The following is a 19,108-nucleotide window of genomic DNA, read 5'->3' as shown; positions in this document are numbered from 1 at the left end:
AAGCTAATAGCAAGACCTCCTGTAATTTGCCTTTGGGGAATATTTGGGCTCATAATTTAATCCTAATTGTTTTTTTAAATGGATTTTACAGTGAGAACAGAGGAAGATTCATTACAGATTGATGAAACCGTCCTCATTTAATTACCACTAAATTTGAAGTTGAGCAAAACATCTGGTCTAATCCTGAAGGATGCTCTGTCATATGATGCGGTCAGATTTCAAAGACGGACGATGACGACACGGCTCATTCAGCGTGCTGTTGCTGTGCTGCAGAGCTCTGCGGGGGCAGAGACGGTTTGCAAAGAGAAAGCAAACTTTACAGGAGGAGAAGGAATGAACGCTGGCAGGGGGAAAGGAGGGTGGCGGGGTGGCATTGGGGGAAATTCCTCCTTCATTCACAGCGTGCTTAAAAGAAAGAAGAAAGAAGCTCAGCTATGCGTTTGGGAAGCTCCCTGACCACATCACTGTCAACTATTGTAATTCACCGACTAATACTGCAGCATGTGTGGCAGCAGACTGAGAGTAACCGATAAGACCCTGGCTGATGTAATGCCCTAGAAGCAGGCCAGGGGATTGGCCGCTTGATTACCTAAAGTTTGCTGTGATCTGCACCACAGGGTCTGATTACAGTGGCGCCTCAACCAGGAACAACCTGTGTCTGTTTATATATTTGCCCCCCCTACCCCAGCCTACACACAGAAAGCAAAGCATCAGCCATCCAAGGAGTTCACTCAGCGTTCTCAAACTTTTTAAGAATGGGTGGAAAGTTTGTGCCACTTAGAGGTATCGCTCAACTCCTCAGTCTTCCTGTGATTTGTGGTCTTAGAGAAGGCTTATCCATTTGGAGTACTTCTGTGCTGCCAGGTCTCAATGCACTCAGAGCCAGAGCTGTGCTGGCGTGCTCTGCATTGATTTGAGGCTTTTGAATGAAGGGACTGGATGAGACTTGAAGGCGTACACGGGGGTACGAGGGCATCTGGCAGAGCCAAAAGTAGATTGTATCAATTTAGTGATGTGAAAACGTCTCGCCAACAAAGAAAGAACAAGCCACACATTGCAGGTGCAGTCCGAGAGACTTTGGGATGTAAAAGGATATAAAATATAGAGCTCAGCAAAAGTTTAACATCCATTTTTTAACACATTGTCATGTTACAACTGCAGATAATTAAAGGTGATTTTCTTTAAAATACCAGAACTTTTAGACATATGTGTGTGTGGCATTGAATTAAGACTAGATGTCTCAGTGAACACACCATCACCACAGAGAAACATTACTATCAAATATGATGGAGTGGAATTCAAAACTCTTCTGTTTACATTCAAGGTCATCCACAACCTCTTCAGTCAGAAGAAGCATTTGACTGAAGACACTGTTTTTCTATGATAGTCTTATGAAGAGGATGCTCAGGGTTGTCTGTAATTTGCTTGATTTTTATGTAAAATCCTTCTTTGTATTGTCATATCCAGAGGTACCACAGTCGTCCCCAGAATAGAAACAGCCTTCTTCATCAGGTTCCGGAGCCTTTTTATATCCTTAGTTTTGATGTGGTATGTGGCTGGCAAAGAGTAATCCAATCCGTAGCCTAAAAATCCCTTTGTTAGCACCAGAACATCAAGAGCAAAAATAAAAAATAAAATAAAATCAATTGTCAGAACATCAACACTCTTCCCCTGTTTAAATTCAGACTTAAACCCCATTTGTTCAAAACTGCCCATTCATTGTGATTCCCTTCTAGATACATAAAATTTTTACCTTCTTTGTAAAGTGACCTTACAATTTATTAACAAACATGTTGATGCTTCAAAAAGGACCAAAATCCAGACCTGAATAAAATGGATGTGAGGCTTACACACCTGGTAATTGAACCCAATTACCAGGTGTGTCCAGACTTTTGGTCTGTACTGTACATCAATTTAAGGCTTTTTAAGGCTAAGCATGCACCAACACCGTGGATTTGAATACTTTTGTAAGGTACACTACATTGTTCAGACAAGCTGTTTGAATTTACACTATCATTTGTAAACACACACACACACACACACAGGGGAAAAAAATAACATCAAAAGCATCTGGTTTCTGAGCAGGTTTCTTCCCTGAAGCACCAATTTTCCAGCTAAGTGGAGTGTGCTGAACCAACGGCCTTTTCCTGCCAGACAGCTAACACACAAAACAACAAACATTTAGTGTTCACGCTTCTCCCATCCTCTGTGCCTTAGCAAGTCGCACGATGAAAACAGAGGAACTGAATAAGTAATATTCTTTAATCAGCAGACAATGACTGGATCCAGGCTTCTGGTCCGAGAGTCCACTTCCTTCCCTCCAACCATCTACGTTGAGGCAGCGGCTTCTGCTTCACCTTTGATGGGCGAAAAGCTGAATATTTCCTTCACAAGTTTGGAGCAGTTGATGTTTCTCAGACCAGATCGACCACCATTAAACCTGGCGCTGACCTCATACTGGAAAGAACAGGAACACACGTCACTGACCAACACCGGCGAATAAACTGATGGGAGTATTTATAGTTCATTTGCTCATCCTTTATGTGTTCCATAAAGTTTCATAAGCTTTATTCAAGCAAAAGAGCTTTGTAATTGTTAAATTAAAAAATCTGAAACTTAAAACAAAGCAAAAAAAAACAAAAAAAAAAACAGACTCTTTCTCTTTTAGATGTGACTGTTGGGACATAAAGTGCCTTGAAAAATGTTCCCACATCTTGACCATTTTATACTTTGTCACATTCTGGGCAAGAACTTTAAGTCTCTTTTTATTTAGGGATTTTTAAATGTTTTTATTAATGTGGCCTCTGAAGTACCATTTTGACAACATACCCTCAGCTGGATTTCAGGTGGGAGTTTGACTAGACCATTTGAAAGTATCACTTTTTCTACATCCAAACCTTAGTTCTGGCTGCATGTTTGGGCCTGACCTGTTACTGATGCCTTTCCTCTTGAATACTTCCATAAATTCTAGATTTTTGGGGCTTGAGAACCCTCTGAAAATTGTTTCATTTTGGTAATTGGCCATTATTTGTACAGGTTAAATCCCACTGGGAAAATAAATCCTCATTTTCAAGGGACCTGAAACTGACTAATTTAAACACTAAACATACCTTAATATAGAGCCAGCTATGGTACCAAATCCACCAAGGAAAAATGCTTTCACTAATAATAATTACAGTAAATTAATAGGTAGTCCTGTACATCAGCAGATATGAACCAATGCTTTTTAGGCTTCATACATCCTCAAGCCAATAACTCCATGTTGTTTCCAAGAAGTCGACTATAACTTGAGAATTTTCAAGTACTTCAAATCCTAATAGATTTCAACTCGGATGATTTGGGCCTATGAGTCTTATGTAAAGTGCAATGGTAGGAAAACCACCATTCATTTGGTAAAAAAAAAAAAACAGATAATTTTTTTTTTATCTTGGACGCCCCCAAACATTGCAGCCCTGAGTTACTGCCCATTCTACTGTCTGACCCAGGTTCAGATCAAGAGCACCACGGAAAATGAATTGCCCAAATATTTCAACTTCCAAAGATGCATTTTCTGTCAGACATGTTCTGTGAAAAAAATTGTGACTAGCTAAATTTTCTGGGAATAATTGAAAAATTTGCGGATACTAATTGGCGAGTGGGCGGGGTCTGCTGTACAACTGACCCCACCAAATTCATGTTTTTATTCAGGTGTTTTTTTTAGGACACCAGATTAAAAAAGAGCTGGGAGAGAGTGACCAGTCTGGGACAGAACGTAGCTGGAAACCGTGGCAGAGGGAGGATCGACTACACCCCTATTAACACTCACACACACACACACGCACACACACCCACACGTACACCTAGACACACACACACGTACATGCAGACTCATTCCACTCTCATTCCAAACATGCAAGGTTTCCCTTTGTTGTCATGCCCCGGCGCACATCTCTCCCGCTCACCTGTTTCTGCTTAGATCTGGCTGCAGCGGCGCATTCCAAATCAACGTTAAGCAGGAAGAGCAGCACATGCAAGGAGGAAGAACAAAGGCGCGGCTGTGCTTTCTTTTTTTCTGTCAGTCTGCGCGTCACTCATTCTCAACTTCTGCTCCCAATCAATTGTCCTCTTGTTCACTTGACTGTTCCTTTCCACTCACTTAATTCTGACTTTGGCTCCCTTCTCCTCTGAGTCATCGCAGGCGGCGGAGGGTGGGAGATGGAGGGAAGGGGGGTAGTGTAGATTGATTTTCAATTAGGTCTCTTTAGAAATCTGGGCACACGCCCGGCCTCCTTATGATCGACTCTCGTTTTAAAGTTTCACTTCGCTCCTGACTTTCTGTGTGAAGAAGTGTTGCCCTTATCACCTACCTTTAAAATGTCGTCGGCCATCACTGCCGGCGCCGGGTGCTCTAGCCAGTTTAATCCAGCGACTAAGGCGTGGTAGTCGATCCCGCCTCCATCTGTATACCTGCAGCAGATTAGAAAGCATTGACATATTTTCCAGTGGTCTCCAGGTGAAGTTAACACCATGATTAAACTGGTTGTAACTATGGCAAAAACTCTGGGTGAAGGAGTAGAGCGGGGGCCTACTCTGTTAAGAGGGCTTCCTGCAGGCTCTCAGGGATGGGAAGCACGAAGGCCTTACAGATGTTCCTCACCTCTTCGACTGGCAGACGTCCCGATCTAGAGATGAATTGGCTCATTAGAATAATTTTTGATTTTAACGTGTGAAAATAATTCAAACTGAATGATCAGAAACGACCAGGACTGGGGTAAGACAAGACATTTTTCTTCATGTTTAGGGTCTCTACTTCCAGCTGACCCTAGTTTGATTTTGATCGTCAGCTTATACGTCTGCATCTCCAGCTCTGGATGAAATGAAGAGACCACCGCACTAAACCCCAGGAAAAATCTCATAGTTATTCAACCAAATATTGATTTCTGAATTCTACCTGAGTTTTTATAACATTTGCTTTGTTGTGTCTAGATGAATATGACATTGTTTGCTTTGCATTGTTTGAGGTCTGAAAGAACTCCATCTTTTTTTTTTTGTTATTTTGACCATTTCTCATTTTCTGCAAATAAATACAAAACTTTTTGCTTGGAATTTCGGAGACATGTTGTCAGTTGCCAGCAGATCATACAATAAAAGAACAATGTTCATTTTACTCAAACAAATGCTATAAAGAGTAAAACCAAAGAAACGAATTATTTTGAAGCGGTTTTTTATTTTTTTCCAGAGCTGTATCTCAGGAGGTTGTGTATCCATTCAAGCAATCAGAACAAGTATAGACAGAAATATTTCGATAATGTAGCATTTCCAATAAATGTTGTCTTGTGGCTCAACTTATGCCACGTTCAGACCGAACTGAAATCAAAAAGTTGAGCTTTATCCCTAAAACCCAAAACCCGCACCCCTCTCACACACACTCCCCTTTTCTCACCCCAATTTGACCCCACTAGCACTAGAACTGAATCCTTATTTCACATTCATAGGTGAGTCAGTGGCTCAATTTACCACAAAGCTAACATTTTCAACTTCATTTGAGCCTAAAATAATAGGAGTGCTAAAAGTGTGCCTAAAGTGCTACACTTTTATTGCTGTAACTAATACATAGGACAACTGATATATAAAACTAGTATATCTGCATGCTGTCTAAACACAATTCTTATGAAACCTATGATAGACTAAATTCATGTTTACAATTGAAAAACGTTTTTTAAAGAAATAAATTTAACCACTTTGCCCATGAGGTTCTTACATTCAAAAACTTTATTAAATGGTGCTTTCCTCCAAACTATTTAGTCACATGATCTATGTGTTTTTTCTTGTTTAGTTTTGTTTTTTTTTACCATTTCCAAGAAACAAGTGGTGGTTCAACTGATCCCAGTTAGTGCAAATATCTCTAACGGTGTGGCAACAGAAACCTTTTACAATGTGTAATAAACCAGAGCGATTCGAAGAACAAAGAGACGAATCCGAGATTCGACTGTCCAACATAAAGAAGGTCATGCTGAGATGAAAGGAAACACAGATAGGTCAGCCCGTCAGAGAGCGACGGCAGAACCTCCACGTCTGCCGAGAACTACTGGAATCGTTGTCCACACTGAAGGGGATTTCACATTAACATCTACAGCACACCCACTTTTTTTTTTTTTTTTTTTTTTTTTTAAGTCCCTTCTGGAGAGAAGATTTATGCTAAAACAATTTACAGATATGTCTACTAGTGGTGAAAACAAAGCTATGAAGCTAAGGGAACTGAAGCTGATGTCAGGAGTTAAGTCTGAGTCAAAGTCTGACAGGAGATGAAGATATCTATAAAAACTTCAAAATCATTCAGACTTACAGCTGTAACCTGAAAAAATATGGCTGAGAACAGCCAATAAATACAGAACTGAAAGAAACCCACAGTCATTAAAGTGGATCTGTTGTAGTATGACTGTAAATCACCATGATCACCGATTCATACATGGAGAATAAAGAGTATTTAAATGTTCTCAGGAAATCACAGATAAATATGGCCTATGCAAACATGAATTCTTTAAGAATACATTAGCCAAAGATTATTGTAATAATCAGAAAAATCCCCGTCACTCAGTTTGGTGAAACAGTTAATTGATAAAACGTATGAAGGGAAGCTACAAAGGCTTATATAATCCTGTTACCACACATTACCAAGCAACACACACTGACCTGGATATAGAAGAATAAAGTGGAAACTTACTGACACTGCTAAAACATTCAACCAATAGGAAAGTTCAATGTGTCAGAATTCATTTTACGTTACAAACAAAGAGAAAACGAAGCTATTTCACCAAAATGACAAGAGCAATGAGTGGACTAGTCTAACTCAAAGAACACAGTGAGGAAGCTCATAAAGAAATAGAAAATGAAATAGATTTGGACAAATCAGAGGTGTGCTCATTTGTGTCATGTATTGTTATATTATGGGAAAATGAATAACAATACAACAGGCAGGCGATGAGACACAGAAGATATTCTAAACAAAAGGCAAAATAACCCCATTTCTTTCAAGTCCAGATCGAACCTGAAGTCAGAGTGTCTGCAGCTTAACTGTCTCGACTACGAGTCCAACTGAGACTCCTCATCTCTAGTGTGAATGCACTTCTTTACGGTCTGCGCTCCAAACATCTGGGTTAAATCTGAGCCCAGTTTTAACCTGGAGCAGGTTTTGTGTTCAGCATCAGCTGTTGCAGTGATTGGGTCAGATTAGAGTGGAGCGCATCCAGGACGTGGAAAAACTCCTGCTTTCTGTCTCCACACACATCCCAGGCTCTCCTCCGCTGTGAGACAGAATACCTTTCCAATAAGGACTGACACAGAGTCACGAAGCCTGCTTTCTCATGATGACATTGTGTAAAGTATTCAGACTGTGTGTGTGTGTGTGTGTGTGTATGTTATACAGGCTGCTTGTTGTTTTCCTCAGTGATGCAGGATACTCCATTCTTGTCATACTATTTTCATGTCAGGAACGCTGATAAACAATGCGACACTGTGAGAGAGGAGCTGGTTCAACAGAACAACGCTTTAAAGTGAGTTACTGCTGTGTGGGTTAAAGGTCACCCCATACTACAGAGTATTAGGGCCATACTAAAGACGAATAAAAATAAAATTACCAGAATAAAGTCACAATGTTGCGAGAATAAAGTCGGAATCTTACAAGAACAAAGTCACAATACCAAAGGAATAGTCAAAAGATTGCAAGACTTAAGTCATAATATTGAGAGAATAAAGTTGTACAAGAATAAAATTGAAAAACGAGAATGAAGTCATAATATTTTGACAATAAAGTCATAATACTGCAAGTACAAAAGATTATTCTTGCAGTATGACAATTTATGAGCAAGCCCTTTGAAATGCCTTGTTGTTGAAAATGTGCTATATAAATAAAATTACCTTAAAGGTCTCATAAATAAAGTCACAGCATGACTTCATTCTAGTATATTATTTTTTTTAGCTTTCTTATTGTGGCCTAATGCTCCTTTGTACTCTCCATCCTCATGGTCTTGTGCAGAAAAGTAAAGGCCAGACTAAATGACACATACATGTCACCCTGGTCTGTGGAGTCTATCTGTTTCCATTAACCCTCCCTTACATTTCTGGAACTAATCGTCGCCCTGACATGTGAGGCCACCAGCTGAGCCTCTGAGGTTTTGTTGAGATGCAACATCTGCCTGCGTGTTGCTACGGCATTTTTGGTGTGACACAGTGTGCGTGCTGCCTACTTTTGCCTGTCGCTGTGCACAAATCTTGCTGAAAGGAGATTGTAGTCCTCAAAATGGTTCCTCTTCAGGTAGTGCTGCGCCACAGCCAGCATCAGCGGCACGTCCTCCTTATGCACCGGGTGCTCCGAGTAGCGCCGGGCCAGGGCCAGAACCTCGTGCTCTGTCAGGCCGCAATTCAGGCCCATCACTAAGTCTCTGCGATGGCACAAACACACACGTGAAGAGAACGTGACCCTCACAAATCTATAGAAGAAATCTTTTTTGAAGCACAACTAGAGACTTCAGGATCCATTTTATTTGTTGCTTTGGTTGCTTTGTTGATTTATTTTTTGATATTTGAAACAACTTCCAGTTCCTGTATTGGATGTTGTTTAGAAATTAAAGTAATTTGATCTTTTAGGTATATACTATTACAATAGTATTACTTGAAAATTGCGCCCCCCTTTGGACTGAAAGCTGTTTGTTGGTTTTACTTTAGAATGGCCAACTTTCTGTTGTTCCTATATCAATTTGATACAGTCGGGGCTTCCGCACTTCCCATATCTGTGTCCTCTGTCACTGTTTTCAGTAGTTAAAACTGTTTAATTCGACGTTAACACGTCGTAACCTGTTTTTCCAAGCCGCCTTTAAACGCAACATAAGCGCTACGACGCTCGCGCTGGGTTTCCACCTTTGCGGCAGCGAAGGAGACCTGCTGCTGCAGCGCACAGATACTCAGGTTTGTGTTAGCATCATGGCAGCAAAACGCAAAGAACCTTGCACAGTTTTCACCTCAAACTAACTGACTGAGTTGAGTAAAGCTGTTGGATGCAGGTAAAGCTAGCTAAAAGATGACTAGCTAAAAACAATACAGCACCTTAAGCTTGTTAACAAGTAGCCTATAGACTACTGATGTTGTAGTCTACGTTCAGCTACGTAGATTCATTTTGTCTGCATGCAACTCAAGCCTTTGCCTGACAGAAATCTACAAATACAAGAATATACGAACGTAAACAGTAGATTAAGGTAGTTATGACCAACTTACTTTTTTTTATTATTATTAACGAGACATTTTAAGGTCTTAATTTTAGATTAAATTAGGACTTTAAGAGAACCCTGACACCATGGAATATTTGGTGGTGAGGAAGTTTAATCACCAGACCTTTTGGACATGTGGGTGCCTGGAACCTCACAGCGAACAAATCTTTCTTTGTCGAAACAGTCTGCTGGGCTTTACACACAAGAATCACTGAAAGTCTTTGGAATGTTTGAATTCAATGATTTGGAGGATGAGATAATATTTCTAGCAATATAGGATAGAAAACATTACTTTTACGACTGTAACCAAAAGATGTAATACTCTGAGAAAGGGTGCAACATTTCTAGAGTTGTTACTTTCCACTCACACACAGATGAACGTGAACAATCAATTAAAACGGTTGAAATATAATACAAATATCCCACATTCATTTTAATAACTGTACCTGAAGGACTCATAGGGGACGAAGCCATCGTTGATGGGGGTATTGTTGGACAGGAACGTCCTGACCTCTTTCTGTTTGTCCTCAGAAATCGAACGCAGTTTGCTGAAGATGGTGCCTATGTTGGTTATGGGGAACTTAAAAAAAAAAAAAGGTTATTATAGTTAACTACGCCTGATGAAATAACTAAAACTGAAATTGAGAAAATTTAAATGAATAAAAATGGTAATTGATGGGGGGAAACTACCACTAACTGGCACTACATTGTGAATCTAACTAAGGCATTTAAATTAGACATATATCCTTTGTTTTCATGTTTATCTTCTATTTATTGGCCTTTCCAATTGTTGTGAAATAGATTTTTTGGTTGAGTCAGTTGTTGGTCAACAATAATTGAATACATTTTTTTCAAAATGGTAACTGCTGGTGAGCACTCATTACCCAATTTATGCAAATATAATAACAAAACTATGCATTTTGAATTACTCATCTAAAAATTTCCCAAAATATAGAAAAGACTACAACTTTAATAAAAACTTAACTGAAAAATATTTAACTAATAGTAATAAAAACCAGCAACCACGCTCTAAACACTGAAGACTAACTGAAGTACACAAAAACAAATCAACAAAATAAGACTGAACTGTAGTGAAAATCCTGACATGCTCTTCAAGCTAGCATACCTCGTCTGAATGCAGCTCCATGTAGCCGAGTGTGTAATCGTCGGCGTCCACAAGCTGGAAGTGCACTCCGTTCAAGCAGATGGACCCTCCGACATACAGATCCTGTGCCTTGAAGTATTCAGACAGCTCGCTCTTGAACAGCTCCTGGCCCGGTTTCTTAACCCGCTGGCGCTCCAGGAACTTTCCTGCAATTATACCTGGAGCAAGACAAACGACGTTTATTGAAGTTTTCCCAGTGGAACACTGCTTTTTATGTGGTTATTGGCCTGATGGGGTTTTTTTTTTATATCGCATTAGCAGCCTTTTTTTTTGTTGTTGTTGTTGTTGTTTGTTTGTTTTTTGTTTTTCCATTTTTATCTTTTATCTCAAAATCAAAGTAAAATTCTCCTCCTAATATTCAGCTTTGCATGCTTTTAAATCCTTGGCTCTTGATCCAAAACCACAGCGCAGCATTCGTTTTGCACCGTAAAAATACTGATGGAGAAAACAATAAGGGATATCACTGGAAACCAACACACACACTGCAAAAACGTTAAATCTTACCAGGTATTTTTAGTCTACTTTTTTAGTGCAAATATCTTAGTACATTTGAAATAAGTCAACTTATAAGTAACTTTTCAGCAAGATATAGGAGCTTGTTTTTAGTCAATAAATCCTTAATATTGATGAAAAAGAACTAGATCCATTGTCAAATTATTTCATTTGTAACATGAGAAAAATGTCTGGTTACAGATGAAATAATCCGCCAGTGGATCTAGTACTTTTATATCAACATTAATGAATAGTGTACTTCAATCAAGTTCTTATGTCATGCTGAAAAGTTACCTGTGTTTTACTTCAAGTATACTAGGACATTTGCAAAATGAACTAGGCCATAATTGCTTGGTAAGATTTGCGTTTTTGCAATGCAGTTTCTACAGTATTCTGGGGCTGGAGGTGGAACCTGAGACCTTAACATTTAGCAGGAGAGGTAAAGATTTGCACCTCCAGGCCGAGGAGCATTTGTAGAGGGAGCTGAACGCCCTTACCTGAGTTCTTCTGCTCCTGTTCGTACACACTCATGGAGTCATCAGACAGGTAGTAGCAAATGAGGAACACCCGCTCTCTGTGCACTGGATCCTTGGTGATCATCCTGGCTTTGAAACTCAGCACATTACTGTTCAGGCCATTGCTACAGTGACAGAAAAAAACACAAGGTTTTAATCATTCCTGTTCAAACCTTTGCACATTTGATTCCTTTACAAACACAACCTTAACTCTATTTTATTGGGATATTATTGGATAGACCAACACCTGCCAGGTAGAACAAAAATTAAACTGCAAAAACACATTTGATGAAGTCATTTTGGTGTAGTTTCTATGTTAAATTTCTTAATTTCTGTGTTAAGTTTCTATGTTAAATTTCTTAACACTTCACCATTTCATTTCACTGCTACATTTTGAATCATTCAAACCTGTCTTTCTCCATGAATTTTCGGAAGTCCTTTTGGATGGGTTTGGGCATCAGGCCTTGGCAGTTGCCCAGTGAGTCCTCCTCAGAGCCAAAGCCATTGTAGGGGGGCACTGGCTTCGGCGGTTTGGGGGCTGCAGGAGCTTTGTGTTGGACTGGGGTGAAATCCTCTGAGAGGAAGGAGCAGAGAAAGAGGAAGGACAAAACCATTTGAAAGAAGAAAGAAACTTTGGAAGAGAGCTGAAACAACCCAGGGGGAAGCAGGTAATCCATCCCTGATCTGACCTATGACTGCTTGGAGTCAGACAGGACCCTCCATCACAGGGGCCTGTCTGTAGGGGCTGCGCTCGCTTTTTACTACTGTGACTAATCCAGAACCTGCTCCGAGTGGCAGCTACATCCAGGAAAAGCTTGGTTTTCTACCGCAGGGACCCCCGTATGGCCTGCTGCGGCTTTAACTCCCAGACGTAGGGGCCCCGGGTTTCTCCGAGGTGCCGAACACTTTCGACATGTCGAAAGTGTTTCGACCGGTGAGCAACAGGCAGAAGGGAAAACATATGTGCTTCCCCCTCCTCCCCCTGCCTCTTTTGCAAACATAGCCTGTGACACTGCTCTCAGGAAAGAATCAAGGGGTATGGAATAGTAGCTGCTGCAGATGCTTGCACTTACTGCCCTCAAGTGGTCAGAGTTAGGTAATGCAGCAGAAAGCAGGAGATCAAGAAAAATATCTACAAACGATCCAATAAGGCGGTAGTTTTCTCAACAAAGTAGTGATTCCTTACCTCTGCCGTATTTGAAGCGGTAGTACGCTTTGGTGAATTCATCGCAGTCGGTGAGGAGAACTCGTCTTCCCCAAACGTTTATTTCTTTGCCTATAGCCAGGTCGGAGTCTTTGTAGAACTCATCAGTGGCAGCTCCGATCTGCAAGAGAGCGAGAGAAAACTGGATGGCAGCAGTTTACATTTCTCAAAAGACGGCTGTGACATTACTGTAACCTTAACTTCACAGGTCTGTTTTACAGCACAAACAAACCACTTGTTAATCCCCAGTGGTGGACAAAGTATTGATACTCATGGTCAAATCTTACTCAACTACTCAACTACAAGTAAAAGTTGCTCAGTCAAGAATATACTCAAATTAAAGTACTGAAGAAATTACTACAGGAAAGGCCTTTTTTCTCCCAACAAAGAGCAATATAGGTAACTATAATTAACGCCACACTTAACATAAAAGCTTACAAACATGAAACAGGGAGCTAAAATATACCCATGGGTGCTGGGTTCTCCGCTTTAGTTTCTCCAACAGTGAAAGAAACCCTAAGCTAACAGGTAAGACGATTTTCCTAGAAATGTAGCGGAGTCGAAATTAGGTCTTCATCATTATATCATCATAAGCATTAAGTCAGTTCATTGCATGATAAATTCAAATGAGCTCAATAATTTTCTCTTTGTCTACCAAAAACAAAAGTCTTCAGTCTGGTGCATTGTTCTCAACAAGTTCCTTTTCTTGAAGGACATTTTCTATTTTCATAATTCATTTTAATTTGTTGTTTCTGTTGTTGTTTTTTTATTTTAGATATTTAAAATGTATACCAGTTTCAGTGTCAAATGTTCATTATAAGCTGAGACTGGACGTACGTCACAGCTGTCCAGTACGACGTGCTTTCCTTCATTCATGGAGCCAAACACGTTGAGGACGGTCCGGGCTGTGACCGCTCCAGGGGGCTTCATCTGCACTGGAGCGTTCTGCACAGAAACCCCGACACACACACACACACACACACACGCACACACGCACACACACACACACACACACACACACACACACACACACAAAAACACACCAGAGACAAAAAAAAAAGGGTCAACACAACAGATGTAAGAAGCGTTCTCCATAGATATGGAGAGAAGAACAGATCTGGAGGTGAGAGAGAGTGGAATTTCTTTGATGGAGAATCCTGCTGATCCCTTTAAGGCTGACATTTATGAAAAGGCATGGAACCAAACAAAATGAGTGTCAACACACACACACACACACACACACATAAGTACAGACACAATCAGGATTGAGGAATGGCTGCATTTCAAAATGAATTAGGCTTCAGCGAGACAGCGCAGGAGAAGCAAGAATGCTTTAGGGAGACTGGGAGTCCTGTCAATGTGGATGAATTTTTATTGAAGACTGGAACGTTGAGGGGCTCTTTAATCGCCCTTTAGCTTTTAAAATCTTTTTAACTTTCCCCTCTTAAAACGGTCTTCTCTACATTTCGATGTACTGAAAAGGTCTTTTGACTCAGGAGGAACTTGAACAGTGATAACCCATGTTCTGGGTACGTGTATGTTTGTGGTCGGAGGGGGGTTGCCAAAAATTCTACCCTAATAAAAGTAGACCTACTTCAACATATTTTGAAGTAGGTCTCAAGTAGAAGTAAAAAGTAACTGTCCAAGAAATTACTCAATTAAGAGTAAAATGTGTCTGATTAAAAGGAGATTAAAAAACAAGCTGTGCCAGCTACTTGTCTTCTTCTTCTTCTTCTTCTTCGTGGTCTACACCAGTGGCAACATTCAGTTTTTGATCCTGTGATTCGTGTAATAAAAAAAGTGTATCACTGACTTCGTTTGCCCTCACCTTAGGTAATTTGCAGCGGCGTAAGAATTTGGAGACGTGTACTCTTCCGGAGTTTGGCGGGATCACCTCGATGATCTCAACGGTGTCATCAGCCAGGTAGTAGTGAAGCACGAGTTCCCGCTGATCTCCAAACAAGCTGTCTGTGTCGTCCCAGAGGCAGTAGAAGCGCAGAGTTTTACCGTCATTCTCCAGGAACTGCTTGAGCGGGTGCAGTCTTTCGTACGGACGAAGAGGATTCATGCTCGCCTCGTGCTAAAAGGGGGATGAGTGCACATAAATAAAATATCAGGGCGTATAGTGAAAATGCTATTGGAAGACCAGTGCTAATTTCTTTCTCTCTATGTGGAGAGGCACAAACGAGCTGAGTCACTGTTTAGGCTGCCCAGGCCTGCTGGAGGGAGCCAAGAACCCCAAAATAGTTTCTTTTTTTTAACAAATTAAACATAAATATCAACAAAAAAATGTGTTTCCTAGCTGAGCAAGAAGTTAGGACACCTCCTGTGTTGCCCCCCTTGGTTTAAATACTTTTAGTAAGGTACTTCTTGTAGCATCCACCAATCTCTGACACTGGTCACTTTCAGCAGTTAGACATTTGACAAAGTTTTCTGCATATCACAATAACAAATATTTCTGGAGGATAAATTGTAAGAGTTATTAAAAGTGATAATTGTGTTATTTTGAAACCATTTTCAAAATAATATGCCATTATGTTGATAATATCAAATTTGCTCTGTCAAAGCAATCCATCAATCCATTTTCTATCACACTTATCCCACTGGAGTCTCTCTCAAGGCTAATAACCTTTAATTTGATAAAACAACACTATCGAAAAATGTAAAATCTTATTGTTTTTTTTGATTGTCAGTACATGCTGATATACATTGGAACTGGAAGATATTTTAAATATCCAGAATAAAACACAACAACCATAAAACAAAAAGAACACACACAACTAAAACAAGGACTGCATCAATAAGAAAATTTGGGTCGATATCCGATATAAATATTGCTGTTACGGCCAATAACCGATACTGGATATATTACTTATATGTTTCTACTCTTACTCTTGGAAAGAAAGGGTGTGACACACTTGTGTTTAATTTTAGCTTTTTTGGGTGAGAGTAAAGCAGGAGGTGTCCTTATACCTAACAAAGTATTCTTCTTCAGTTTTTGTTGTTTAATTCTCATTTTTTACTAGATTTTCTCAGTATGGATAGAACTGATTGTACAAACATTTGTATGTCAAAATAGGGGAGGGAAGTGTCCTAATTTGATCATATGACTGAACGAGCTCTGGTGTCTTACCTGCTGGCGGAGGTTGGTGTAAGGGTCCTCTGGCACCGTGGCTGGCTCGTTCACTGACAGACCGAGTTTAGAGAGGAAGTTCTTTGTGAACAAGTCACAGTTGGTCACTGTGAACGTGCGAGAGTAAAACACGATGTCTTTGTTGATGTTGAAATGGTAGACGTTGTAGAACTGGTCGTCGTTGGGCGGAGGCAGAGGGATGCGGTGCCGATGGATGAGCGTTCCTGCCACAGGGATGACCAACGTTCATTCACCGTTTTACTGTCATACCTGTGATTCTCTTCTACAGCTGGACCACGGAAAGTGAGGAAAGTACATGGCTTCTAAGGTAGTTTCAGACGTGTCAGTGGCACCTTGAGGGAGGCCGCTGTTCTTGAATTTCACCTCTGTCACCTGGATGGTGTCATCCTCCAAGTAGAAGAAGATCTTACACTTTCTGATTCTGTACGTCTCGACCTTTGCATCAAATTCAGCTTCCTTGAAGTAAGCTTCAAAACAAAGAGTCTGGACGGAGAAACTGCCGTTAATTACACCGTAGTTTCTGCTGCTTAGTTACAGATGACACAGTAAATTCATTTGAAATAAAGTACCCAGAGCATTATTCAGAGAAGCAGACAAGTGACTGATGGGAACCGTCTGGAAGTCATTTGCATGACCCAAAAAATTTGAAAATAAATTAAATAATTACACCATGTTAAAATATTTCCTTTTATCTGCTCCATTACAAACTTATCATGAATGTTTAATGTTCGAAGTTGTAAATCAGGGGTGTCAAACTGCAGTCCTCAAGGGCCGCTGTCCTGCAACTTTTAGATATGCCTCCGCTGCACCACACCTGAATAGGATAATTAGGTCATTAGCAAGGCTCTGGAGAACTGATCTACACAAGGAAGAGGTAATTAAGCCATTTCATTCCAGTGTTTTGTACCTGTGGCACATCTAAAAACTGCAGGACACCGGCCCTTGAGGACTGGAGCTTGACACCCCTGTTGTAAATGAATCTGTAACTCACTGGTTACTTTTCCATTACTATCGTGCGTAAAACTTTGGCAATTCTCCGCAAATGTTGAAAAACAATTTGCCAATTGTGATGTTTCCATTAAATAACAAACATAATTAAAATCACCACTTCCTGTTGTTTTCTTCCTTTTTCCACCAGTAGTAACATCCGGTCATTGATCATGTGACTCAAGTGATGTGAAAAATGTGTTTCTGCTGCAGTTCCACGAACTTCTCAAATTTTGATGGAGACGAAAAATAATCCCGTCCAAAAACATTTCATCAATTTTTGTATTTTTTTTTTTTTTTTTTCGAAATTGCTATGTTTCCATCAAGGGGATTTGTTTTTATAATTCCAATTTGTGGAACTTTGTGGTAAATTAAAACACAGCTGAATTTCAAAGAAAACTTTTCGGCAAGGCATATGAGCTCGTTTTAAGGAGATAATTTATTAATATTGATGAAAAAGTTCTAGTCGGCAGATTATTTCAGTTACATTAAGACATTTTTCCCATTTTATAAGTGAAATAATCTGCCAGAAGAACTAAAGCCTTTTTTATATCAATATTATCCACCGGTGGTCTGAAAATAAGCTTCGATATCTTGTTGAAAATGTACTTGTAACCTAGTATAGCTTTATTTCAAGAATACAAAGATATTTGAACTAGAAATTAGGCAAAAAATACTAGAAAAGATTTTGTCTTTTTGCAGTGTATGGGCGACAAACTATAATGAATTTCAAATAACATTTATCATCAAAATTCCTGTCTCTGTTTTGGTCAGACACGCATAATCCCAATGAAGTTCATAGAAATTTGTGACTGTGTTGTGACAAAATGTGAACATTTACAAGGGGTATGAAAACATTTGCCAGGATCTGTGTGTAGATATCCATGGTAGTAATCTTAAAGTGTTCAAATCATTGACTTGATTAGGTAAAAGGTGTTATAAAAAAAAATACTATTAGCCATATGTTTTTGCATTCATAACAGAGGAACTGAGTCCAGTCAGTTTTACCTGTTTGTCAAAAGCAACCCATGAAGGCAGATCACGGGCCTCTCCTTTGGGATAGACAGAATATTTTGGTACTTTCTTTTGGCCGATTAAAGGTTCTCCTCCAATACCCGGCTTCTCCAGGTCCACCACCATACTTCCGCTGTGAACGAGGAAATGCTGGGATTTGTGAAATCTCTCCTTCCCTAGCTGTGGCACAGAGGGGACAGACCAGGATCTATCATGACGGATTCAAGATGATGGCTGTCAAAAAAAATGTTAATATTTTTTTCGCTTTTTGACTGTCAGTACACACTGATGTAAGAATGTCCTGCTGAGTAACCACATATATAGTTCTTCATTTCAAATGGCTTCTTATGTATTTTCCAGGCACATAAGTGCAATTTTATAGCACAACCAAGTAGCCTAACTATATCTTAGCTTCACTTGTTGATGTAATTATGAAAAAAATATGACATCACATATTTCTTTACATGTGACTTGTTTTTGAAAAATTCAAGTGAAATTCTAAAATACTTGATTCCTCCTAAAGAGAAGTTTTTTTTGTTTGTGTCACAACTCATATTATTCAAGCATCTTCAAAGAGTGGTGGTGGATGGTGACAATAGTGGAGACAATAGAAATTGTTTGCTGCAGCAGAGTGACGCAACGCAAGAAGTCCTGGACCCATAATATGAAAGGATTTTCCTTCGGGGATAAATAGTTATTTGAATTGAATATTACAAATAAAGTTATTTGACCTGAACAGTTGCCACCGTTACTCCTTAACAACTGTCCGAAAGTTTAATAGTAAGAGCAGAAATCATTCCTGCTTTCTTTGCACCGCATCCACAGCTCTCCACACATCAACCAGAATCAACCAGAACTATTGTGAACTAAAAATCTACAAAAGAAACAAATACTATCCAACGTAGCAACGCCGCTTCAACATACGGCCACCGTAACGCGACGCAGCTCTAGAAAAAAACCTAACATAGCTTAGCTAAAGCTGTAGTCTGTTAGCTAAATGCTTCACTGAACTCTTACCTGGGCATTGGGTGAGTTTCCGGGCATAAGTGGTAGAGCCATTATGAAAAAAAAAATACTTCAAAACGTTTCACTTTATCGACTACTCTAAAGTTACACAAATGGTGTAGGTTGCCAAGGAAGCGCTTTTTGTTTGGAGCGTCTCCTAGCAACGCGAGGGAGAAAATATGGCGAAACAACACCTACCTTTAAAATGAATGCTCTTTAAAATGATGCTTGTTATCATAGTGAATTATTTGGATGTTGGTTGTTTTTCTATTTGGTATTGCTAGGGCTACATTACCAACTTAACATTGCACACTCTTGCACAATAATGCA

General features: G+C 39.8%; 1 protein-coding gene across 2 annotated transcripts; it reads right to left on the bottom strand.

Annotated features, from left to right (window-relative positions):
• Window positions 1–2,243: 2,243 nt before the first annotated feature.
• Window positions 2,244–19,076, bottom strand: efhc2 (EF-hand domain (C-terminal) containing 2). Of its 2 annotated transcripts, none has more exons than XM_044132607.1 (15): window positions 18,977–19,076; window positions 17,768–17,953; window positions 16,105–16,255; window positions 15,752–15,975; window positions 14,447–14,698; window positions 13,456–13,563; window positions 12,601–12,739; window positions 11,823–11,988; window positions 11,397–11,539; window positions 10,369–10,565; window positions 9,689–9,822; window positions 8,226–8,420; window positions 4,569–4,661; window positions 4,347–4,446; window positions 2,244–2,457 (listed from the first exon to the last, which is right to left on the bottom strand). In XM_044132607.1, exons 2-15 carry the CDS (start codon window positions 17,897–17,899, stop codon window positions 2,329–2,331), a joined length of 2,163 nt encoding a protein of 720 aa, XP_043988542.1. In that variant the 5' UTR covers window positions 17,900–17,953; window positions 18,977–19,076; the 3' UTR covers window positions 2,244–2,328. The 2 variants fall into 2 exon arrangements, with proteins under 2 accessions (XP_043988542.1, XP_043988541.1); XM_044132606.1 differs by lacking the exon at window positions 18,977–19,076 and adding an exon at window positions 18,791–18,927.
• Between the last annotated feature and the right edge of the window lie 32 nt (window positions 19,077–19,108).

This window comes from Gambusia affinis, linkage group LG11, assembly GCF_019740435.1.
Source record: "Gambusia affinis linkage group LG11, SWU_Gaff_1.0, whole genome shotgun sequence".
NCBI classification, from domain to species: domain Eukaryota; kingdom Metazoa; phylum Chordata; class Actinopteri; order Cyprinodontiformes; family Poeciliidae; genus Gambusia; species Gambusia affinis.
This window is presented reverse-complemented; position numbering and strand designations above follow the sequence as displayed.